Here is a 27,489-nt window from a genome sequence, read left to right on the forward strand (position 1 = left end):
AAATGTCTACCACAAATTGCGGCGATTTTTTTGACAAATTCGTCTAATAACAGAAATATATATATATATTTATATATAGTTTTGTGAGTATTTTTTTCAAATATAATATTATAAACGCCTAATCATTCGTGATATATGTTTTCTGTTATAAAAGGTCATAGAAAACCATGGTTTTTTACCTTGTATAATTTGTACCAATCATTCTTTGTCGTTATTGTCATAATTACATGAATAATATCATCTCTTAATCAGAATATTGTCTTAGCTGAGTATGTATCCAGTCGATATATTTAGGTACATACGCGTAAACACCTGGTAAATGTGGATGAGCACATTTTATTCCCCAACTGACAATGCCGCCAACAAACCACCGATCAGGATCATCGCTTTCTTTACATAACAAAGGACCTCCGGAGTCCCCCTAATAGCAATAAATATCATATATATTAAAACATACAAATTTGACACTGAAAATTCAAAATTACAGCTATTCTACCTGAATATGATGATTATACTTACGAAAATGAAGAAAAAAAAACAACTACAGCTTTATTTAAATGTTATTAAAATAATTGCTTATAAACCGCTTAAAATAAAAACATATATAATTGTACATTCATTACAAAGAAAGCTTAACATATTACCAATAGCAAAAAAAAAAAACCATAACGCTCTTTAAATATTATCTCACTGTATTCTTCTTCAGAAAATTCACATATTGATATTATTTGGTTAAATAAAAATGTATTTAAATTCCAACGTACTGCAGTGAAAATCAAATGCAATGCTCTAGCATTTATACCTAAGAGTATACCTAAATCAGTAAGTTTCTATTAGTTCAATTACTTAAACTTTATGACACATTTTCGTCGAATGAATAGGTGATCGCCGAAACTGAAGCCTGTTTAGAAGCAAAGGACAAATCGTACTACAAAAGTGGTATCGAAAAGTTGGAGGGTCGCTATAATCAGTGTATCATCCTTGAAGGGAGTTATGTTGAATAAAATAAAACTAATTTTGCCAAAAAAATGTGTTTTACTATGGTAGGCCGGGGTCTTTTCAATTGACGTGTTATATCCCTCTATAAGCCAGAGTCTCTCAGGTAGGTTAAGTTATCCAAATTGCCTATATCAAGGATGTGCTATAGATTTCCCCCAATACAATATTTTTGTCTTAGTTGTGAGTATTTCATGTTTGATGTCAGTATATTCTTGACTGTAATCGTTGAGCTACTTACAGTGCATATTGGGCGAGGTTCGCGTTTTAAAAAGTTTCTGCTGTGTGCGCATTAAGATCTTTAAGCCAGAAGAGTATGTAACTGTTATTGATCTTTGTTTTCTAACTGCAAGGTAATCCGCTCGTCCATTTCGTCCGATTCCCTCATGGGACGGTAACCACATAAAAGTTATAAACTTTTCTTTTAGTTTGGGTTAATTTAACAAGCAACTTTTGACGGAGCTCATGGAATATGTGCTAATTACATAATTTTTGTGTTTATCGCTCTGAATAAAATCAAGGTATTTGTATATGGCAAACAGTTCAGCTGTCAGAATGCCAGAGGTCCTCCACTGTTCCAGGTTCGTATAGAAGCGTGTAGCCTCCCACATGTGAAAATAAAATGCAATGCTCTAGCACTTATACCTAAGAGTATTCCTAAATCAGTAAGTTTCTATTAGTTCAATTACTAAAACTTTATGACACAATCCTTATTTAAAATATGAATTTTCCCAATAGACACCCTGTACAATAGAAATATCAAAAACTATCGCTCCTTTAGGTTATTGCTTTTTTGATAATTCCTTATCCGATTTTTGACACTCTTGGCAGAAGAAATTCTAATCTAATTAGCATATTCAACATTATTAAGACAATTATGTATTTATATTTACAAAAAATGTTAATTAGTACCTGCCAAATCTAAGCATAAATATATTTTAAAAAGCGAAATTGTATTTGTTTATACAATATTAAAACAAAACCGTAAACATTTAAATTTAAATACGTATAAATAAAAATAATGAAATGTTGATGGAAAAGAAGATTTCAAACCAATTTCTGTCTAGACAATCAATCGTTTTTTTTACCATTCACATTCTGCTTAAAGTATTCTTTTATCTGTTCTCACTCACGTATAATATTTTTCATCTATTTCACAGATTATGTTCAACCGACATATTTATCAATCATTTACTGTTTACTTCTGACGACTCTATATATTGGGTGACCTAAATTAATTAAACCAACGAAATCTCATGTAAATATTCGATAAATATGTCCTATTCGCTAAAAAATAAAATTCAGTTACGTAAAATGAAATTATTTATGGATACCAGGACAGTATTTTTCCTTAATATTATAACAGATAATACTTCTATTTTATAGAATAACTTTCGTAATAAAGAAAAAAAATATTTTCCTTTGAGGCCTTTAAGATTACAGAAAGGCATCTTTTGAAGCTGACAAATTTACTTAAAAAAGCTTTATAAAATGAGAATCAGATGATCAAAAGAATTTTTAAGGGTTTTTGTAGCTGTTTACCTTTAAACCGAAAACTTCAACTAAGTTTCAACAAAAAGGAATAATTACCGTTCCCTTTTTTTTCAATAAAAACTTAAATTCTGTAATGTTTTTGAAATATCTGATATAATACTCATATTATTTTTATACGTATAGTCGTACTATTTACCGTTTTTAGACTTATTGGCTCTAACTCAAAGTAAAATAGAGATATTATTGTGTAATTATCATCATATATAGATAATTTTAAGCTCAATTTAGCAGTGTAATCAATATTTTAATATTATTTAAAATACAGAAGATTGAGTGCTAGTTATAGTTTTCGGAACAAACATTAATATTTCAATTTTAGCGTATATTTAATAAAATATTACAAACAAGCAAATACAAACAGCTTTTTTATTTTTTTCACCATTAAAAATATAAACTAGAAAATTGTCAAGCCATTCTAAAGCTTTAAAAAAAATTATATTTTTTTCATATTTTTGACCACTTTGAGACTTTATGGTTTAACTCAAAGTAAAATAGTGATATTATTCTGTAATTATCATCATATGTAGAGAAATTTGAGTTTAATTTAGTAATTTAATCAAAATTTCAATATTATTTAAAATACAGTAAATACGGCTTGTTTTAGTTTTGGAACAAAAATTAATATTTATATTTTATCTTATACTTCATAAAAAATTATAAACAAGTAGAAATAATTAACTCTTTTGTTCTTCTCACCATTAAAAATTTAAATCAGATAAGTTTCAAGCAAAAGCGTAAAAATATTAACACTTTTTCCCTATACATAAGCATCGATGAATGAATCAGAAATTTATAAAACTTTCACGATATTCAAGAAGAAGAGAACAAAAACTCTTGTAGCGGCGGTTAAAATTCAGACTCTATCGATTTTAAATCAAGGAATGACATTAAGTGACCACTAAACACAAGTGACAGGATGAATTTATGTTTAAATAGAAAACCATTCCTTATAATTCCTCACTTTTAGGGGGATTTATATTTATGATGGAGTTTTCTTAATTATTACCCAAAATATTTTATTAGATTTACGATTATTTGCGAAGAATATGTATATATATACATACATATATATATATATATATATATATATATATATATATATATATATATATATATATATAGATATAGATATAGATATAGATATAGAACTCTTTCCATCAGTGAGAAAATCAACAAAGAAAAACAAATATTATCACGTTTATGACTCCCAGCGTATGCTGCGAGTTTATACGTTCAAATAAATTAAAAGGCCGAATTAAAATATCTCTATAACAATTTGAAAAATCTCTTTAATATCTGAACGTTTCAGTAAAAAAAAATATATAACGTTATTCCTTTGTAATTATGAAAAGTTATTTTTACTTCGTTAAATTCGAAGACGAAAATAGATGTCTATCGTCTAAAATTAGACTATATTAAAATGCCTTCATGTGTACATAATATACCGGTTACTAAAGCTAATAGGGGAGTTTATTTTCAGAGGGTGGCACAGATTTTGCTAAACGAATGCAAGCTCATTATTAATAATTTCCCTTTGATGCATTGTGCAACATCAACGTAATATTTTGTATACAGCTACGAGGGTTGGTTGAAAATTAATACTCGTTAACTTTATATATGTTAATTGCTTGTATTTCTTGTGACAACACGTTGCTTTTAGGGTCGTTGTTACATGTTTTGTAGTATATATAATTGAATAATTATATATACTACAAAATAGTAGTATTTATAAATTCAGTTAACGTGTGGCAATAGTATTTTATAACGTAGTAAGCCGAGTCCTAGTACTTGATAGATTGACATGAGTGATTTTAATAGTTTATAACAGGTCATTTCACTCCGAAGTCCAATCGACAGTCATCCGAGTGGACTGCACACGATGAATCCGCTTCAAAGCGTGGGAAAACGCAACAGTCGGTTGGCAAGATTATGACGTCTGTATTCGGGGATGCGCATGGAATAATTTTTATTGACTACCATAAAAAAAGGAAGGACCATCAACAGCTACTATTACGTAGCGCCATTCGAAGAAAAATAAAGTGCTGTTTCAGCAAGACAATGCACCGTGACCCAAGTCAGTGAAAACGATGGCAAAAATCCATGAATTGGGCTTCGAATTGCTTCATCATCCATCGCATTCTCCAGATCTGGCTCCCAGCGACTATTTCCTGATCTCAGATCTCAATAGAATGCTCTTTGGGAAGAAATTTTCGTCGAATGAAGAGGTGATCGCCGAAACTGAAGCCTGTTTTGAAGCAAAGGACAAATCGTACTACAAAAGTGGCATCGAAAAGTTGGAGAGTCGCTATAATCAGTGTATCATCCTACAAGGGAGTTATGTTGAATAAAATTAAACTAATTTTGCCAAAAAAATGTGTTTTACTATGGTAGGCCGGGGTCTTTTCAATTGACGTGTTGTATTCCTCTATAAGCCAGAGTCTCTCAGGTAGGTTAAGTTATCCAAATTGCCTATATCAAGGATGTGCTATAGATTGCCCCCAATACAATATTTTTGTCTTAGTTGTGAGTATTTCCTGTTTGATGTCAGTATATTCTTGACAGTAATTGTTGAGCTACTTACAGTGCATATTGGGGGAGGTTCGCGTTTTAAGAAGCTTCTGCTGTGTGCGCATTAAAATCTTTAAGCCAGAAGAGTATGTAACTATTATTGATCTTTGTTTTCTAACTGCAAGGTAATCCGCTCGTCCATTTCGTCCGATTCCCTTATGGGACGGTAACCACATAAAAGTTATGGACTTTTCTTTTAGTTTGGGTTAATTTGACAAGCAACTTTTGACGGAGCTCATGGAATTTGTGCTAATTACATAATTTTTGTGTTTATCGTTCTAAATAAAATCAAGATATTTGTATATGGCAAACAATTCAGCTGTCAGAATGCCAGAGGTCCTCCCATGTTCCAGGTTCGTATAGAAGCGTGTAGCCTCCCACATGTTCTTCTCTTTTTGCTCCATCTGTATTAGTGAATTAATAGTTTTTAAATGTTTCCTCCTTAATTTGATTAAATAAAATGCTTATGCTTTGTCGGTTCATTAGTTTTTTAGAAAATTTGTTCATTGATAAATTGATGTTGACGGCCAGTGAATCATGTGATCAGATTGTCGTTTGCAATAAAAGCAGGTGCATAGATTAGACTCAATGTGCTTAAAAATGTGGAACGTTTCACGATTTTGCGTGTCATCCTTGCAGAGGGGCCATCTTCTCTGTATCGTTCCAATTTTAGTATATATACCACAGAAGCGTGTAATGTCTTATATTTCAGTGAAGTCTAACAGTTTTATTTTGGCAGTTAATACATCAACACGGATCTTGATGGTTTCACCATATGTAATGCAAGAAGTTATGGCCATGAATATTCAATAATTTCCCTAGACAAACAAATGATATTTTGCTCTTGAAAGTATCACAGAAAACATTTTCATTTTTAGAAAATCCATGTAATTGTTATTTTCCTTCATTTTGGTTATCTTCCATAGGATGTAAGCATCTGGAAACAGTTGTTCAATCAAGTATTAATCTGTCTAAAAGTTCTTTCAACTTTCTTAGGCCCCAAGCCAGTTTCTCGTCGACATTAAAATAATCAACTTTAAATCATCGAAACCAAAGCAACAACTGACGGAGCCATAATCACCATAAATTTCTAAAAGTGACAACTGAGCTTTCGGTAGATTTCTTCAAAGTAAACAAAAGCCAAAGTGAATGCTTCATTATTAGCGTCTATTTACACTAAATAACTCTTATTTTATGCAGATAACTTAAAACTTATCCAATTTCAGAGTTAGGTTAGGCTTTTTAACACTTGTTTACAATGATACTTTACCTTCTCACCAATAGATATCGCTAATCGACATAAATACAAGCATCTAATATTAAATCCAAATTTCCTTCCCGCGTATCAGTTTTACCATACGCACATTCTTTGAACAAGGGTTAGTGATTAATATTAAGGCCATTCTAATCGATGCTGTTAGTAAACAAAAAAATTTGAATTCATTTACAGGTTATTTTGAATACAATCTACCATTTTTATCGTTTGTAGCATTGGTTCATCAACAATTATGACATTCCCAACACCATTGCCCACATACAATTATAAATATAGTTTCTAAATGCAGAATTTCAATTTCTGTCAATCAAGATTTGCTGAATAGACACAATACTTCCTATAAGGTATACACTACTTTTAAACCAACCCTCGTAATTGTATAATTTTGCGGAAATAATCATTAGTATTTCATAATATTTGTCTTTCTAGGAACGTTTTACCAAAATTATAGAGAATACCAAGAATTTATTACGAATAGAGGTAAATATACAGAGATTGCATAATCGTTGTATGAAAACAATTTTATAAAATTATTCCGTTTAATTTATTCGAGATTCTTATAATAATATTAACGCTATTTCAAAAAAAAAATCATAAATTTGAGTGGGGAAGGAAGATCGTGAATTAAATTGAAAGAGCTTCCTCTTAATCGTTGCCATTAAAATATGTAAGTTTACGTAATATTTTATTAATATAGGACGACATGAAAGATTATCTGTGGTACGAAATGTGTCATAATTAAGGATGGCGTTTTATTAAAATGAGGAAATATTTATCAAAAGCAGTTCGTCGGTGTTAAGCAGAGCAAATGTGAAACATAATCCCTATGATATAGTACTACTAATATTTGCAATGTATTTTATCACGAACAAATTTTTATACTTACTTGACAAGCATCTTTGCCACCTTCCTTGTACCCAGCACAGATCATGCCATCAGTTACATTTAAATCTCTATGCTCTAACCAGGAATTGCATAAATCCCTGTTAAGAACAGGGACTTCAACTTCGTTAATCTCAGGTTCATATTCTGACACTGAAAGTGTATAAAAATAACAGTCCTAAACACCAAACATAAAATTCATCAACTCACTATCACTCAAAATAAGCTTCAACAATCGGAATGAAAAAAAAGTGAAAATAATGAACAGAATAATAAATATCCTGAGTAGAAAAGATCCCCATAAAAATAGAAAATTAAAATAATTAAGGAGAACAGAATTACGAAATCAGAAGCTAAAAGAGATAGAGATATCGATTAATAATTGGATCATAAATGGAGAACGATAGAAAGTGAATAATTTATAGGGGAAATGAAGAAAAGCGCAAAGAAACTGAAGGAAAGGGTGGAAGATACAAAATCGAACATAACGGGGAGAAAAAAGAAGGTTCCAAAGACGAAAGGAAGTAAAAAAGAGAACAAACAGCAATAAAAATAGAAAATAGCGTCAAAAAAGGAACAAAATCCAAGTAAGAAAGAAGAAACAAGAAAAAATTAACAAAGTGGAACAGAGTGTTCAGTAAGCTAAAGAATGTTACTAGTAACAAAAAGCCAGAAAAATATAAGAACGAGATCAAAGAACGAATAAAACACTAAAGAAAAATAATGATGAACTATAAAAACAAATACAGTATAGAATGAAAAATAAAAATAAGCACGTGGAATGTAATTATATTATAATGAAGCAAAAAGAATTAAAAACTGATGGTGGTTGAACGAAGTGTTATAAAACCTGTAATATATTAAAGAGGATAATATAAGGAGGAAAATCAAAAGTAGGAGGGCATGTAATAGAAACCTCATAAACAAAAAAATCGCTGTAATTTTATGCATATTTTATAAGCCAAATGCGAAAATAAACGTGAATAACATCATAAATTACATTCCCTCTTAACTTGTCTCATTTTATAACATTTCACCAAGTTACCAGTCGTTTTTTTAGATCTAATTGGTTTCATCAAGTTAATAAAAGTTTTCTGAAACTTTTTTACCTCTTCGGTGGTTTTCGACAAGACATTTTCTTGGTAATTTTAGGGACTAGCATATTTTTCTTAGTGTCCCATAAAAGACTCAAAATAAGGAATGATTAATACGCCATAAATTCCTGTAGATAACGATTGTGGTACATGAAATTTAAATAAATTTGGTCGCACTAATTTTAGCGAAATAATCTTTTGCGGTAATAAATTTATATGAAAATATAATTTTCCTATAAGTAACTACCAAATATGGGTTCGTATTTATCAAAGACTGACATAAAGAACCAATTTACCGCTGAAAGGTAAAATAAACACAAATAAGGTCTGGGAGATAGGTCTGACCTATATTCGAATATAAAGATCGAACTGAAAGAAATCAATTAAGATCTTGACAAGAGAAACTAAAGTACAATAAAAAATTAAGGTCCATTCAAAATGTACTGTCTATAGTCTTCTAAAATTAGAATATGTATTAAATATATGTTATAATTTATACTTTAATTGAGCTCCAGAAAACAACAAGAAAACACTTCCATTAAAAAAAATGAATTTTTTTAGATAACAAAGTCATTAATCATATTTCGTATCTCTTTTCCAGTTTTAAATTACCAGTAGTATATGTCAACCAAATTACGATGATGTCACAGGAAATAATATGGCTTTCGTTAGAAAGTTGGAATTGTATTTTGCAATTCATGTAGTTACAGAAGCAAATTTATTTCAAAATGTTGAGACATAAATTTGTACTTACTTCCGGTATCTTCTTTTTTACCCCAGCCAATGACGGTGCATAAGGTTCCAGGTGCCAGCTCTTTATTTGCTTTTGGAAGACAAACTGGCAAAAGGTGTTCGTGAAATGTAACACGACTAGAGAGCTGAAACAAAGAACAAAATTAAGATTTTCAATAGACTTAACCGTTCGAAATAAAAATTAAAACGATTTTATGATCTGAAATGTAGTTCGCTATTCCTGAATATAACTACACTTGTTCCAACTGAAATTTTGAATTTAAAATTCGAGGAACTAATTCCACAACTGCAATTATCTGCACAGAAAAAGACAAAGGGTACTAAATCTGGTTAATACGAGGCCTCTCTTTTTTTACCTAATGGAAAAACTTATTGAACAATATTTTTTTCTAAAATTATTTTACTTAGTAAATAAATGTTATTTTAATTGAAACTGAGAAGAAAAAAAATATTACAGAATGAATTATTCTGAAAAGAAATTTTTATGTGACCTATTTAATTTTGTAGAAATAAAGAATAAATTTGTTAAGAGTGATACTAATTCAGAATATCTGTAATCCAAGATGACCAAATATTAAGTTCAATAAATTTCGTCAAACATTTTTTATTTATTCTTCAACAAAAACAAGAATGTTCGCCTTCGCCAAAAATTATTCAAGTAAAAAAATCTCAAATATCTATCATAAAATAGGGTAATAATCCGACCGTTCATGAAAATATAAATCTTAAAATAGCCAGGGGGAAATTGATTTTTTGCAATGTGGAAAGCGAATCTGCAATCAAACCGATTTTATATTAAATAAAACTGATTTCTACTCGATTAACCCGATACCTGACGCTTTAATTGTATTATTACAATTAAAAGTGATATTTATTTTCGGCATTATGATGTAAGAAAAAAGTTTTTGTACCATCGACCTTTAAAAGGAATCATTTTTATCTATAACGTTCGTCGTTGAGAGCTTTATGTGTTTAGTTCCAAAGCAATGCTTTGAATTTTTAAAAGATATATTTCTGTGCGGTTTCTATGTGAGATATTTTTCATAAACGTACATTTTTCTCGTGAGTTATTAAGTGAAATAATGCCTTTCTTATGCTCTCAGCAAAATATTATTTGTTTAACGTTAACATTTATATATATTATAACATTATGAAAAAACATGTTTTGGATTTGAAGACAAATGCAATTATCAGAATATAAACAAAATGTCTTAGACAAAGTAATCCAAGCGTGGCGCAAAATAAAGTCGGGTCTTAAAATTGACCAACCAATCAAATTAGGAAAAAACAAAATTACTATAAACTGTTTGGATTTTGTAGATGACTTGGCGACTCTAACTCAAACATTTCAAAAACAAATCGAGATTCTACAAGAAACAGCAGAAAACGTAGAGCTTCAATTTTCATGTAAGAAAACAGTGTTTATAACTAGCAGCAACTTAATACCAAAATTTTAAAATATTTGGCCGAAACTATTCAATAAACTGGACTGGAAAGATTCAGACTTACAAAAGAAATCTACAACAAAAAATAGATCTCAAAATATACAAAACTGAGATGTTTTAGATCCAAAACATACTGAAAAGGGAACATACAAGCTAAGGGTAAATAAAGAAGTGGAATTTTTATGAGCATATTAAAATAATGAAACCAAACAGATTGACCAGACAGGTGGTCGAATTCTATGATGTTCGCATTAAGACCAAGATTGAAGCAATGAAATGGATCTCTGCAATTAACAAGGATCTGAAAGGAGCCGCCAAAACAACAAGAAATATAGGATAGAAAATTGTTTAGACGGAAAAAATTGTGTGTGTGTGTTGGTGAACGGGACAGATAAACCTAGAACCCGGTGGTCAGATGAACGAAAAAGAGCATATTTTGATAGAATGAAGCAATGCATGTCCATTGTTGAAAGAAACCTGTTAATATAAAGGTAATCCATACAGCAATCGAAAGTTTTTAACTATAACTTCTAGAGCTACACCCGTAGCATTAATATTTTACTAAGTTTAAATTAATTTGATTGAGCAATTAAAATACGTAACAATATATTCAAATTTAATAGTCCTATATAGAGAAGAAAAACAATTGCTGTATGTTTTATTTTTAATATAGTTGCCAAAAGTTTAAAATTATTCCTGTATATCATTCTGCAAGGCATGATGACAATTTCTCCCATCGTTTTCTTTTAGTTTCAACACCATATCCTGAATCTTTAACAGAGGCACATTCATTGCTATTCTGTCCGCATACCAGCATAATATATCCATGTTTTATAGCCAGTCACAATTGAATATATATTTATAACTGGATCTTGTCTTGGATTTCTCCACTGTCATTGACTATTCAATATAAATATATATTTCCTGTTCGCTATAAGACAATAAAAACTTTAACAATGAAAGGTGTATCGTAAATCGCGTAATTATGTATAAGAGAATTAAGATGGCAAATATGAAAATTGCATAATAAAACTTCGGGTATAGAGAAAAAATCTCTAATTCAAAGTTCTTATAGTCGTTCATTTCCTTTCGAAAAATCCTACACATTTAGCCGAACGATATTCATTGCTATTCAGCTAGCATGCCAACATAATATATATCCATATTTTATAACAAGATTCAGTTCAATGTATATAAGACGATCTTGTATAAGATTTGAATTGTTTTTGTTTTTTGTTTCCTCGTAAGAGCATTATATAAAACCTTATTTCAATAGCAAACAATATAGAAATTTCAATATAGAAAAATAACAAAAATCTGTTCCTGAGAAACATCGTCTTGTCATTTCATTTATAAAAAAAAACAGATGCTTAAATGACTGGAAAAATGTACATTACGCGTTTTCGCCCTTTTTCAAAAAAAAACTAAGACACTAAATACTAAACAAAACCTATTTATTGATTAATATCAAGACAAAAGTGACACGTTTTCTAAAGGATTTTAAATTGAATCAAGGAGTGCTCTAAGTACCTTCTCTTTATTAGAAAACCAACGTAACAATAACGATTGAAATTATGTTGTGTCATAATTAATTTGTAGATATTATATAGACTAGATTGTACAAAAAAAAATTCAAGATTGAACAAGAAAAACATCTCACAGTTTATAATAATTTTGTTATCCCATACATTTTACATGTCACTGAAAACAATACAGCTATTAGTAAACAGCCTATTAAAAATCAGTAAAAATTATATTCTGAATGTATGATGTCACTGTTGTGGAATTTAAATTGTAATCATTCTTATATGTCGTGTTGTGGAAACCGATGACAATTTCCTTTATTGTTTGCGTCTAGTTTCAACATGACGCTCTGACTCTTTAAGAGAGGTACATTCATTACTATTCAGTCCGTATGCAGGCATAATATATCCATGTTTTATAACCACTCTCAATAGAATACGTATAATAAAATCAACTCTCATATATTTTATTTTGTTTCATTGATATTTTTATTAGAAATATATATTTATCATGATAATGATAAATTGGTGAATCATTTCCTTATAAATTATGATAATTTCGACTTACCTGGAATAAAGCCACGTCATTGTCATGAGCGACGCCTAGATTGTACATCGGATGAGGCACTACCCTTTTAACTTTCATTTTCTGACCGTAGAAAGAATGAGCGTGCCTTCTTGTTATGCCTAGTTGTATGGTCCAACCAGAAACGTCCGAATGGCTACAAAAATAACGAGAAAATAGTTTAGACGGAAAGCTTTCGTTCAAATTGAAACAATTTACTTTCCAACGCAGTGGGATGCTGTTAGAACCCACTGGTCAGCGATGAGTACGCCGGCACAGTAAAAAACCTCTTCAGGACCTCCTAAAAGAGCAGCTAAAAAAGGCCAATCGCCTGGCTTCGATCGTACACCTCCTACAATACGTGGTGTACGTTTTCTTTCGGCATAACTCTTACGAGCTTTACCACAAACTAAAAATTTACGGCCAAGTTAACATTTAACCATAATATTTTCATCGATCTAGTACATATAACAAAAGTACTTTATTTACAGTTACCGTTATATTGATATTAGTCCCATTTTTGAATCATTAAAAAATAAATTCTAACTTATACAAAGAAAATCCAAGAGCGGGAACGTCCACATACAACAAATGCTTGTGATTTGATATTAAGAATGAAGAAAAGAACTTAGAAAAACATCACTCAAAGCCTAACTTGATTAAATTTAGATATGGGTTATAGAAAATTACTAGATAGTGTAAAATTAGTTGAATCATAGACGTTAAAATCTGAATACTTAAACATTTATAAAATATTTTTTAATTATTCAAATAAATACCATTAGCCCCAATTACCTATCCAAAAAAACAAAGGTTTATTACTGATATTTCATTGTTTCAATAAAAAAATACAGCGTAAATGTACTGACAAAAAAAACTGTAATCCTTTCTCCAGGCCCAATATGTTATTAAAAGGGTTTATATATTTTTGTCAGCTACACACAAGCCGAATTTATTCTGAAATAAAGCGCATACTACGTTATGTCTCAGTTTTTATGAACTGTCCAAAATTTATTAATTTTGAACATTGATATTATAATTAAAGGTAATTATATCTTGTTATGAAAATCTTAAATCTAAAAGCCTTGAAATGTTAGGATTAAAATTGAAAAGTAATAATAAAAGAATAAAAACAAGAAGGAATAATATAAGTGATGATTTTAAGTAGACGGTATAAGAATGCGACAATTTAAGAACAAATACATTATTGAGTGACACGTGGATTAAGTTAATCTCCCAAAGCTACGTCCAATTTAACAAAAGTCTGAAAAAGGCGGATTTATAAACTGAGGAGAAAGCGAAAATTCCATCGCTGAAATTTTATTTCAACAATAAAGCATCCGACAATGCAAAACGCTTTTCACGCCTTTTTAAATTTCTCAACCATTACGACAGAAAAATGCATTCGAACAAACATTGTTGAGCTAAAAATACTTTTGCTAAGTGCCAGAAAAAAAGCATAATTTCGTTTTATACCAAAAAAAAACTTACTATAGTCCGTGCAAATTAAATCTACGGTGGGATAGTTAGACCCATTACATGAAGCAAACTCTCTAATCAAATTGAATCTTTTGTTAGGTTGCTGCTCCCTAGCTGGATATCGTGATTCGCTCACAATTTCCGAAGATTTCTTTTCGGCGTTTTTCACGACGCGACTGTAATTTGTATTTCTGGAATAAGATAATTGGACCATTAATATTGACAAAGTTTGGAAAAAGATTCATCCTCTCTTTTATATATTTCCTTCGTTAAAAATAATACGAATTTTCGAACTTCTTACCAAATATCATTATTTGTTTCGGCATAAACGTCTTAATTTTATTCTCTGTATATTTTTTTATTCAAAAGAAATGTTCTAAAAACTTTCTCATTAATTTCTTTTTATTATTTTTTATTACATATACTCATCTATATTTATACATTTTTTTATAACATCTTTATTAGATACGCTTAGTACAATCTTTTGTCTATATCAATCGTATCAAAATATCAATAGTATTTAGTATAATCAATTTATTACTACTTTTCCTATGTACTTGGATTAATTAACAAGCAAGACGAGTGCGAGAAAATACATCAATATGTATTCCTCAATTATTAAATTATAATAACTTATAGCTATAGTTTACACTAATAGTACACACTAAATGTTCACACAAGTTCGTATGGTTTTGTTCGTTTCAATCTCCTGACATCCTGCGCGCTGTCCAGCAGTTGTATTGCTTCCACGTTAGTATTATTTAGTAATCTTCGCAAATCCATTTGATTTCCAGGTCATCGTGCAGTTCTTCATTGGTTACATAGCGATAGGCATTGGTAATCAATCGAAGAACCTTGTTTTAACAGCGCTGTATGACTAACTGATTTGAATTTTTAGTGCAACCCCATATTTGCACCCCATAGGTCCAAGTTGGCTTTATAATTGTATTATAGATCAACCTCTTTGATTTTAGATCAAGTTGAGAGTATCTTCCGACTAACCAGTATAGTTCTTTTATTTTGGTTCTAATGTGATTTACTTTTTGTCTAACGTGATGCTTCCAATTTAATCTACCGTCAAGATGGATTCCAAGGTATTTTGCTGATTCTGCTTGAGGAATCGGGCATCCATTGAGTGATATAATTAAGTTTTTATTATTTTGCCTTAATGCAAAATTAACGTGGATAGATTTGGAGCTATTTTGTTGACTGCCACTTGCACTTTTTCTATTGCCCTAGGCAGAGATATATCTTTTGCCATAATAATTGTGTCGTTAGCAAAAACTCCAAGAAGTATTTCTTTTGTTGTTGGAATATCAGCATTGTAGAGCAGATACAGGAGAGATCCTAAGACGCTACCTTGTGGAACCCCAGCCGAGAATTTATACATTTGATAATTATTTCGAATTCCATTTAGCATAAGTATATTTCAGATAAAACATAGTTAATATATGTTATACGTTTTTAATATAATAAAAGTGGGAATTAATTTTAAATGAGTCACAGTAGACAATATCAATGAATATGTATCAACATATTCAATCATAAGAAATTTAAATAAGTCGAAAAGGAACAATGAAGGTAAATTGTATTGTTCTATTACACTAGTCATATTTACCAAAATATTCATATTTAACAATGAGGAAAAATAACAAAACATACAGTTTCATAATAAAGCATTGAATATCCTTTAAAATTAAACCACAATCTTTATATAAAAGAATTCCATTTTTAGAACGGAACACAACTATTCAATGGATACAAAACCAAACTTTTTACAGGTATTTTGACATAGAATCCGAAAAGCATTTTAAAATGATTTATTTTAAATGGTCAGTCATGATAACCCCATTACTTTATAGCTAGCAGACTCAATTTCCGATTTTACACCACAGCACACGTGTATACCGTAAGGTATCAGTGACGTGCGCGAAATAAACGCTTTATTTCAGAAAATTTTAGTGTATATAGGTTAGTTAACCCGCTTGCGATAATTCAGGGGAGGCTGTGATAAAATTTATTAGCTGCGAATTGTCTCTGGCTCCTTGTCGGTTTACTAATCCATTAAAACTGGACTTAAGAGCTTTAGATCCTGATTATTAGCAGCTAGGGTTAGAAAACCGCATCCTAATCATGGCCCAAAGGCGTCTTAATACCGTCTGAATAATCTAACAAAATGCGTTAGTTTCTTTTATCACGAGAAGGTCCCATTTAATATGATATCTTTTACGTGTAAATGGATGAATAAACGTATTTCTGTCATATTTATAATTTATTCCACAATTTATATAGATTTTTTACAATTTTAACTATAATTTATATGATACGCCAATGAATCAGATGTATCATTTTACCATATAATAATAGAGTAGCTGTTACGTTTTTACTAGTTATGAGGGTTAATAATTTTTTCTAAAAAAAACATTAAGAAATGTGGAAATTAGGTATATAATAAAAGGAAAAGTGATCTAACGTCTTTTTACATACAAAAAATTTTGCTTTTGAGACGGCTTTTGAGAATTATTTCTTGCGTATTTTTACTAGATATGTTTAATTTTTTTCTCCCAATGATAAGACGATTAGTTTGTAAAAAATTAGAAAATATAATAAGTAAAGGAATCACGGTATTTGAAATCAGAAGACGTATATCTGTCTATGGCTGCAGAAAATAGTCAATAGGATCCGCAAATGAACTAGAAATTGAAAAAATACAGCTTAATAACTCCAAACTTATTCACGTTAATTTTTCGTTGCATCAAAATGACAAAAACCTAATTTTATTACTTGACGAGTGCCCGATTCCTCAAGCAGAACCGGCTAAATAAATTTCAAAGACTCAAAGTCAAGCAACTGTACTGGTTAGTTGGAAGATATTCTTAACTTGACCTAAAATCAAAGAGATTGGTTTATCAGTAAATCATAAAGCTAGTTTAGACCAGAAGGATTGTATGGGTTGCAAATATGGGGTTGCACTAAAACATCAAACCAACTAGTAATCCAACGCACCCAAAACAAAGTTCTACGATTAATTACCAATGCTTGTCGCCACGTAACCAACGAAGAGTTGCACTATGACCTCGATATCAAATGAATACATGAAGTAATCTAATATTTCGCCTCAAAACATGAAATAAGGGTGCTAAATCACAGCAACATGGAAGCAAAACAGCTATTGGACAATACGCAGTATATCCGAGGATTGAAGCGAACCAAACCACGCGAACATGTTTAGTGCATTAGTGTATTCTTAACTTTAGCTTCAGTAGTTTAGTTTTATTTTAATTTGGGAAATACATACTGATATATTAATCCCGTATCCGCCTTGCTTATTTATTAATGCAAGTACGACAATATGTGTATCGTATTATTTAAAATTATGTTACCGTTTTCAGCGATTAGTTTCCAATATGATTAATTCTTGTCATGTATATAACAACAGAATATAAATATTTTAAAAATACTTACGCGTAACCAAGTAGAAAGCATATATATTTTGACAGATGTTCATCCCACTGAGTGATACATGCAGCAACCCACTTTTCTTGATCGGGTCTAAACACTTCTAACCTACCTCTCCCTTCATCTCCATTCCTTTCGCTCAATCTTACTGGAAATAACGCCAAATTTAAAAATCGTTCGACAAGGATTTTCATCAACCAAATTAATATGGATTTGTTATATACTTACGACAGTTTCTTTCATCTTGACCCCACGGACAATCAACTTTACCGTCACACATATGTTCTTGATTGATACATTTGTCAGAACCGCAATGTATTAAACCTGGTCCGCATTTCTTACAGCCCAATTCGTCAGATTGATCTTTACAATCAACATGGCCATCACATTCCCAATCCTTGGGTATACAGCGTTTGGAATCACATTGAAATCCAGTCGGACAAACTATGTAAATATTGTTTTCAATATAAAAAAGTAAATATAATGACTGTGAATTAATTTTGAATGTTTCATTTTTAATTCTATTCTGATTATAAGTCTATTCGTCAAATTATCAGTAACAATGAGAAAATAAGAGAAAATTAGTAGTGTCAATGACAGAGGTTTGATACAAATGTTACATTATTTACAAAAGAAAGTGTGATTGAAAAGCGGAAGATAGATAGCGATTGGATAATGTAAAAACTTTGATAAATATTTTATTGTTCTTCAGCAACAACCAAATTTACATAATACCAAATGTTTATATTTATTTTCTGATCATGTCAAGAACATCCTATCAAAATAAAAGTCGAGGAGACAAATAAGGCACCTTTTTACTTTTCTTCCAATATAAATTTCTTGGAAAGGAAAAGGATATATATCATTCCCGATACCAACAAAAATAATACATTTTTTGTTTATTCTGCTTTTTTTAAACTTACCAATTTGTATATTTTTTTTTGTTTTTACAGTCTACAAGTAGGAGAGTAAACACGTATGTATTATAGCCATTACGTTACCACCGCAATCTTTATAATATTCTGATTTTATTTAATATACTTATCGCTTTTTAGTAGATATACAAAAAAGGATAGTCCTACTGGGACTTTATAAATCCTACGAAAATCAAGAAGAATTTTTTCAAGATCTAATTAATGTATTGTCGTTAAATCTAATAAAACGCGGTCAATATTAAATTCTCACAAGATAAAAGTCAGTTGATCCCTGATATATAATTGCGTGAGCTGCCAAAAATAATTAAACGCATTTTTGATGGTGCTAAAACACAATAACCTGGGGCTATTGTTCGTCAAATCGCAACGAAGCACATTTTTGCCCTATTTTTCTTGTATCTAGATAGACTACCCCGAATATTACGTGCGAACCTTTAAATTACTTTTTTATTACTAACATAATCATTATTTTTAACTTACTAAAATAAAATACTGACAGATTGTGGATTTTAAACCAATTAGTGGCTAGAGTGGATGGACGAATTTATAAAGAAATGATTTAAAATTAATTCACAGTCTTTATCAAGTTAAGTTAATTAATGGTGGAATCGCATATCGATTGATTATTTATATGAATACGTATATTTGCAAATATATTTAACACAAAATATAGATTACTTAATTCTCAATTTTTTTACCACAAAATGTTGATCCAGGGATGTGTTTGATAAACAAATGAAATCCCTTATCACACTTAGTCGAACATTAACTCATGAATAACCTGTCGAATTCCCATGATTTATCACCTACTGATTTACTTTGTATTTATCAAAAATAAATTGCTTAGTCGTCAATATTTAATGTATCGAAGTTCAAGTTTTCCTGCATATAAATGAATGTCGGTCGGAAATGTCGGTTTATTTATTACTTCAAAAATATTTTATAATATACTGTACATAAATCGTAAACGTCTTATAAAAATTGATTCATCATAAAACTGATTATAGAAAAAACATGATTTCTATTCAAACACGATTTTGAAACAAATCTCCAGACCACGAAAAATGAACAAAATCTAAACGTAAAATGAAAGAAAAAAACATTTACGAGTTTTCTGTTGTCAAATATTTGTTTATTCCATCACACAAAGGAAATCTCAAATGTTTTATAAAAATCAAATAGAAAATAAAAAAATTCAAACAAGAACCGAAAAAACGTGTGAATCTTTGTTGGTTAAATATTCAGTAAGTTCTTCACGTAACTGCTTATTTTTTATTGTAAAAAACAGTGACACCATCATATGTTGTTTGAAATGTACGAATTCTGAAATCACCACAAATTTTTGTAATAAAATCAAACGGTTCGCCTCCTTTTCTGCGTTTCTATCTGGAACTGATATAAAAGAATTCGTAAAAATGATGATAATGAGTTTTTGATGTTTAATATACCATATTTAAACTCACCCAATATGAGATATTAAAGTTGTTACATATGAAATAATCAAGGAGTCGAGCTATACTTATTTTTAAAGGAATGAAGAACTATTTAGATTTTTAATAAATACGACAGTAATCTCATGTCCCTTCGCAAGTAAAAAATGTTTATCATATTATATAAAATTATGTTGACGTTATTCTGTGATTATTTCGCAATGCGAATTATTTTAAGCTCCCTGTATATTTTCATTAATTTCGTTAGTTAGGTAATTACTTATATTAAAAAAATCTAACTCTGGTTTCAACTCTAGTTCACGTTCAAATACAAAAACAGTTTATTTCGGAACAGATTCCGTTTTTGTCGACTTTAGGCTTAAAGTGCCTTTTACTAAAGATAAATGATATAAACCAAAGTTTATAATTTGGGGAATTAGGAAGATACTTCCTAATACTATTAAATCGAATCTGATCAACAATAAAACCTAAATCAATAAAGATCTGAAATATAAATTTACGAACGCGAGAAGCTTCGGAAATTTCACTAAAAAATTATGATGCAAACAAGCCGAAATATTTATGAATAATCTGATATGGACTAGCTCGTGCTCGTTGTGTTCTCATTTTATAAATTCTTTAACGCTTTACATAATCATTATATTAATAATGATGTATAACGTTATTAAATAAATTAAATATTAATACATTTTTTTATGAAGTTCTTTTCCTTAAACATAGAAGGAATTCTATTTTATTGAGAATATTAAATTTATTCTGTATTATTAAGACCTGAACTTATTAACTATAAAAGTTTTAATGATTTAAACAAACTTTTTGTAAATAGATTTATAAAAATATTTTTATAGAACTATAAATGTACTTCGAGGGATTAGTATATATGAAAAATAACATATTATTTTTTATCTTATGGATCTTCTTATAATGTAAGCTATCAGAAGATTAGGAAACCATAGTTTAAAAGTAATATTGTACAAATTATCCGTCAGAATTAATATCGTACTATTCTTATTCGGCAAGACGTAAAGTTAACAATCGACATGCAATCCAAACTACTTCTACGTTTTTCAAAACAAAACACACACTCACTTGGTTTCGACTCTCGTACTTTCGCTTCTTTCACTTCAGAATGTCCAATACAAATATTCGGATCGGCAGATTCAGGAAACAAGTTACATTCTAAATATTTTGGTAGAGTTAAGCCGAATACATCCAAAAAAAATCCACATCTTCGTTTCGTTTCTGCAATCAAACGTTACCGGTCTAGGAAATAGTTTCCTCTCCATCAACATTCGATGACAATTATGTTATGATTTAGATTTATCCAACTAGACCACAATATATTTCTTCCAGCTGGACAGAAAATCCTAATATATGGTGTGTATGTTTTTGAATATACTGTCCCTAATTTCAATAGATATGCCAAAATTATAATATTTCAGGATCAAAAAAAGTTCATTAATGAAACAAAATATATATAAACGTATATGTCAATAATATTTTGTATTAAAACGTAAATGTCATGATATTATATCTCAAATAAAGGAAATGTCCGACTTTAATTTTAATTTATACGAATTTAATTTTAATAAAATTTCATCGATAATAATAATGGATCAAAAATTGTTTGGTGCTGTGTTTGATATTTGAGCAAATATCAACCGAAAAGCTGCAAATACATATAATACTAATACCATCTGTTCCAAAACAATATACTAAAAACATGTATATCCGTATATTATTAATTTCATGTAAAATTAATTTCTAAATAAAATGAAAATTTGATAGGAGGGTTTACATGCCGAGTCCTTAGGCCATGTACGATAATAACACAAAATACATATGAAAATATATTCCTGTGTGTTTAGGCAAGTAACAAAATAGGTTAAATTGAAACTAACATATTAATATAAAGGGATTTAAAATGAATGTTCGTGGACGTAACCTCAGCTACGGTCAAAAATAAATCATTAAATTCTGCGCCTGGATTAAACCTTCGAAAGGTTGGTTGAGGGAAGGCTGTGCAAAGACGTTGAAAGTGAAGGATAATACCTGTGGGATTTGGATATAATTAAAGTTTATTACTTTTATTTAAAGTCTCAGCGAAAAACGCACCTTATCTTTAAGCAATGAAAATTTAAAGCACTCGGCTTTTACGAGGTGTATTCGAAATAAATTTAGATTATTTAAATAAAGAAAAGGATCTACGATAAAAACTTACCTAAACACATATTCCGACATGGCCGTACTAGAAGTCCATCAGGTCCGCATTTTGGAACGAATATGGTGCACAAAAAAAGAGCCGCAAGTTCATAGCAGCGAACGTCAACCACTGCGTCATAAATTTCCAAATCTATTTGTGCATCTCTCTGGCCGAAATGCCCCACATAATTTGGATAAACGGTATAGTTGTAGGGCAACTGATTCTGTTTACAAAACCTCACTATGACCGGCAGACAAACTCCTGGTGCTGGATTATCACTCTTTTTCTCGATTATTATAGGCGTTGTTACGTTTATTGTTTTATTCACTATCGTTACAATATTTGATGGATACGCTAAAGAGAAATAACCAAAAATTCATTTAGAAAGAATTATATCACTTAAATTTAATCTTAGGCAATATATATAAAGAGCTAATTATTCATTTATCAAAATTTTAATATTCGAGTTATACACGTAGTTAAAATATTTACCTTTAAAATATACAGTCATACCAGCACCTATAGCAAACAAAGCTATTGCATTGACAACTAGTTGTATAAATCTAAATTTGAAAAAAAATCTCGTCTTGTAACTTTCAGACGGTCTCCTGGCATCTCTCAGTATCTGAAAAATAACACGAATAACACGATATTCCAACATGCAAAATGCCCCTGCAGAAAGGACAGTAAAAAAGTGAACAATTAAAAGATATTTTCTGTAGGAAAACAAAGACCTGAGATTCTATCTTAGTGTTTACTTCGCTCACAGTATTAATATACATGAACCTAAAATTTTCGTTCCCAGATTCATATTCCTAAAGCTCCCACTTTGAATTTTAAAGAAGAAAACAAAATTCATCATTCAAAGATTATACTATAAAAGCCCTAAAGGGCGCGTAGTTATTGCCATTAAAAAAAATCTGACAGTAAAAAGACCTTTATAGATTTAATACGAATATTCCAGGTTTAACAATATTACCATTACTTTTGCTTGTTATTTTTTAGTATTTGCTATATTATTGAGCTTAAAATTTTATATCAATTACAATTTTATAACTATTTTAACTATAGCAAAGCTAATCGAGAATATTTAAAATTTGAATTATAAAGAAACGGCGAATCATATATCACTCTATTATGCATAATTTTATATAACACTAAATATTTTATCACCTATTGGTTTATAATTCTATTATTTTATTATTTTCAGATTAACTAGTAACAAGTAAAAATAGTAAGTAAATATAACAAGTAAAATGGTTGTTAAAATATTTTAATACCTTTGTAGTGCTACTAGTAAAATAAAATCGAACAAGGGAATTTCGAATTCTGTATTTCAAATTTGCAGTGAACTATAGAGAAATAGCAAATCATACATCATTCTATTATACATAATTTTATACTAACTAATATAATACTCGTGAAATATATCATCGTCTATTAGTTTATATTTCTATTATTTTAGTAAAATAATTTTTCCAAATTAACATTAATAGTAATGAAGTTAAAACTTTTAAACATTTTAGTATTCATTTTCAAATTAACATTAGTAATATGGTAGTTATCATTATAATTTAGTGCTAGATAAATATTATTAATAAAAATAAATCTAGCGAGAGTACTTCGAATTCAGCATTTCAAATTTTAAATAAATTATAGAGAAACGACGAGAATCATATATCATTATATTATGCATAATTTTACAAGATACTAAACATTTTATTAATAATTAGTTAATATTTCTATTATTTTAGTAAAACCTTTAAATCTTTTAGATTTTTTCGAATTAGTCTTTTAGATTTTTTCGAATTAGCATTAATAACACAGTGATTAAAATATTTTCATATAATTTTAGTAGTAGATATTTATAATATTACTTATTTATTTGTAATATTATTAATAATATAAAAACCTTACCTTATGGTGAACAGACATGTTAGAACCATTATGAAATCTCACAACTGTTTGCAAACCAGCTGGAGTTGAGACACTCTTCGTTATACCGTTTAGTTCTTCTAAACATCCTTCTCCGTCTTTTATATCTTTAATTTTCGTAACTATGCTTCCATTTTGAAGTTTGTGCAATGATGTTTTCGGTGGTATCAAAGGGGTTTCCATACTTTTTGTTGTATAACTAGGTGATGAATTTTGACTAAAGCTATCGGATGATATACCCGAATCTTGTCTCATCGACATTTTTCCTTGTTGGTTGGGTTTACATATCCTATTCGGTGTCGAAGGTTTGTTAGTTTCTTGTGATTTATGATTACTACACCTCTTGGCATTTTCGATTTGTTGAGATTTAATATTATCGAATGAAAACGTTGTTTGATTCGCCTTAGGCTGAACTTGATTATTTCGATTAATGTCTGACCTTCTGCAATGTTCACCACTTTGTTCTTTTGTCGTTGGTAAATTAGGCTTTTGACTCGGTAGCAACTGGTTGAATGGTGGTGCCCTTGTTTTCGGTGTAGGTGGTAAGGGTGGCGGCTGGGCAGATTTTCGTTTTGTATGAGCATTGGGATTTAATGGTGGACTATGTTTAAGACTGGCCGTTAATGAAGGTGGTTGAGTAGAGGGTGGTGGTATAGTACGTTTAGGAACTGGAGGTGGACGAACAGGAATAGGAGGTGGTTGTGTTTTAATCTGAAAAAAAAATCACTATTTATCACTACCAGAGTCATCAGTGACAATTTAAGAAAATATAAAAAATATATCAAACAGACGTCGAAATGTTGAATATTTACTGTGAATCAAGAATTGTTCTCTAAATATGAGGTTCAAAACACTGTAGGCGTGTTACATATTTCCAACAATACCACATAAAAATTACCTCTTGCAGTATAAAAGGAATAAAAATCATTTTAGTGTTTTTGTAAGCCGTGGTTATCGGAAAAAGGAAGGGGCACAAAAACGCATTCGCAGGAAAAAATATAATGGGGAAAAACACATAAGAAACGTGGAAAATCGAAACAATGCTTTATAACTTTCCTCTGGTTATAGGAATTCAAAGACATGTTATATTTATGGCTTAGAAAAAAAGCAATGAAATAAATTTTTCTACGACTGTCAATTCTCCAGTTTTTTATCCTAAGAGATTATTCCGTCAATATTTTATACAGGGCAACCGAATATTCAACATTGTTTTTTTTGCCTTTTATCTTTATTCTGTAATATACCTATATGAATATCAGTCAGGCTTAAGCTAAACAAAATATATACCGGCATTTCCTTTATTTATTCATCAGACCTATTACAACAATATAAATAGATTTTAAACATAATTTGATATCTTTCATTTGAATATCACTTAAGCCAGACATCAAAACAGTTAGGAAAATAGAAACCAGAGTTAATGACGATTTATATAGGAATTACTGTATTATTAAAACTATTTTAGGTGTGTCTGGGAAATTAAACAAAATAATCTTGCAAAATGATTAAATGAGATGTTCTGCTTCATTCACTACAAGTTACCTCTTCTGACTAACACTTGTTGATTTTAACGGATACACATAGACAATCTTAAGGATCACTTCGATACTTATAACGCACACAAAAGATAGTACAACCATGTAAAAATTAAATAAGCTTGGACCGTATTAAAAAAAACTTTGAAACTAATTCAGAATCCTACCATAGTGGAGGCTAAATACCCGATAAAGAACAATCAAACGGGCTTTCCGTTAGATAATAAAAAATCTTTTTATCGGATTGATTTAAAGGGTCGTGGAACAAATAAACGTTGACCAGATAAGGGAGTGGTCTGTAACAACTTCACTATTTACATTTTGCGGTTCGGATCCTCCTAGATAGTTCTATATGGTAAGCAGTTATATGCCCTAGCTATAGAGGCCAATATTAAAATTTTCAATCAATCTCACATCCATTTAAAATATTTAAGCTCGAAAATCTTTATCGTTCCAGTTTTTATTTTGCCACTTAAATGCCATTTGAAAATATTGCGATATATATATATATATATATATATATATATTCTTGCTTAGAAAGAAGAAAAGATGATAAGAAGGATATAACAGAGACCCAAATCAGGAAATCTCCCAGTAAACAGCTTAATACTGAAGAAACGCTAAAAAAAATCGTAAAAGTTTTTAGAAATCTAAGGCACATAACAAATTATAATGTTTATCACGATAATATAGTTCGGTTTATATCCTTGTTTTCAAGTGCCTTTTCGTCGTAAGAGAAAACATATAGCTGCGTTCGACGTAGATATAAATAACATTTATACTTACATTAATATTGACTAGTCGTTTGTCTTCGTTAGCTGTACATGCATGTGCTGAATGTCTTCTGGCATAAATATGACTTGAATTGACAGGTGCTAATTTTAATGATGTACTTGATATATCATTGTCTCTGTTCAATATATCTAACAATGTAGTCTCGTTGGTCATTATATGTGAATCCCATCTAAATATAACGCAAATGAAGTATTTTAACATAATAAATACCCAATATTATCCAGCTAAGCAAAATATAACAAAGTATTCGTTAAAAGGATCACTTGCTACATAAATATTATAAGCGATAATTTATAATCAAATTTCTAGCCAAATAGCTTTATTAAAAAGGTTGTAAATAATAAAATGTCCATATAATTTACATGTATTAACTACAAAATAGAAATAGAAATACTTTTATAGCCAATAAAATATTTTTTTAATCTAAGACCTCTCGTTATATAGAAACCCAAAATATATTAGTTGTCGTTAATTATAGAAGAATTTTCAATTATGAAGAATCATATTTACATTTTCTTTTGTGATTCAGAATGTTTACAATTAATGATAATATAATAAATTTCAAAAACAAATGTGAATCATATCGAAGGAAATTATGACACAAAATGTGTTTTATCGTTGACAATACAGAATTTATATAATCATTTATCTAATAATTATATTTAAATAAAAAAAATAAAATAAAATTATAACTTTTAAAAGAAAATGGGAATAATGTACAAGCAAATTATGACGAAAATGATATTTTTTCTCTGATCACAATAGAAATTATATTTAACTTCATTCTTCTATAGAGAAAAATAATTATTAATAACTAATCAGCGATATATTAATGAGATATTGTTTGGTATAGTCATGAATTATATATATTAGTTATATGAATGCATGAAACAAATTTTTACGTATAACTTTTAGTAATTTCACTGTAAAAAAGACGATTAAAGGCTTAATATTATAATAATTGTAAAGAGTTTAAACATACCTGTGGTAGTTATTACCGCCCTCTATTTGACTGAAACTATTTCTATGTCTATCCACCAT

At 29.6% G+C, this 27,489-nt stretch overlaps 1 protein-coding gene and 1 pseudogene across 1 annotated transcript; both read right to left on the minus strand.

Annotated features, from left to right (window-relative positions):
* Positions 1–95: 95 nt before the first annotated feature.
* On the minus strand, positions 96–27,489 carry Corin (corin serine peptidase). The gene is made up of 14 exons (XM_076406539.1): positions 27,431–27,489; positions 26,440–26,617; positions 24,101–24,829; positions 22,676–22,808; positions 22,202–22,537; positions 21,070–21,222; positions 17,823–18,038; positions 17,601–17,742; positions 14,148–14,326; positions 12,876–13,065; positions 12,660–12,813; positions 9,125–9,248; positions 7,281–7,429; positions 96–421 (listed from the first exon to the last, which is right to left on the minus strand). The coding sequence occupies exons 1-14, from the start codon at positions 27,487–27,489 to the stop codon at positions 245–247; spliced, it is 2,919 nt and encodes a 972-aa protein (XP_076262654.1). The 3' UTR covers positions 96–244.
* Positions 5,715–5,813, minus strand: LOC143197826 (uncharacterized; annotated as a pseudogene).

This window comes from Rhynchophorus ferrugineus, unplaced genomic scaffold, assembly GCF_030347505.1.
Source record: "Rhynchophorus ferrugineus isolate W39M unplaced genomic scaffold, kcgeb_rfMv2 rfM5, whole genome shotgun sequence".
NCBI classification, from domain to species: domain Eukaryota; kingdom Metazoa; phylum Arthropoda; class Insecta; order Coleoptera; family Curculionidae; genus Rhynchophorus; species Rhynchophorus ferrugineus.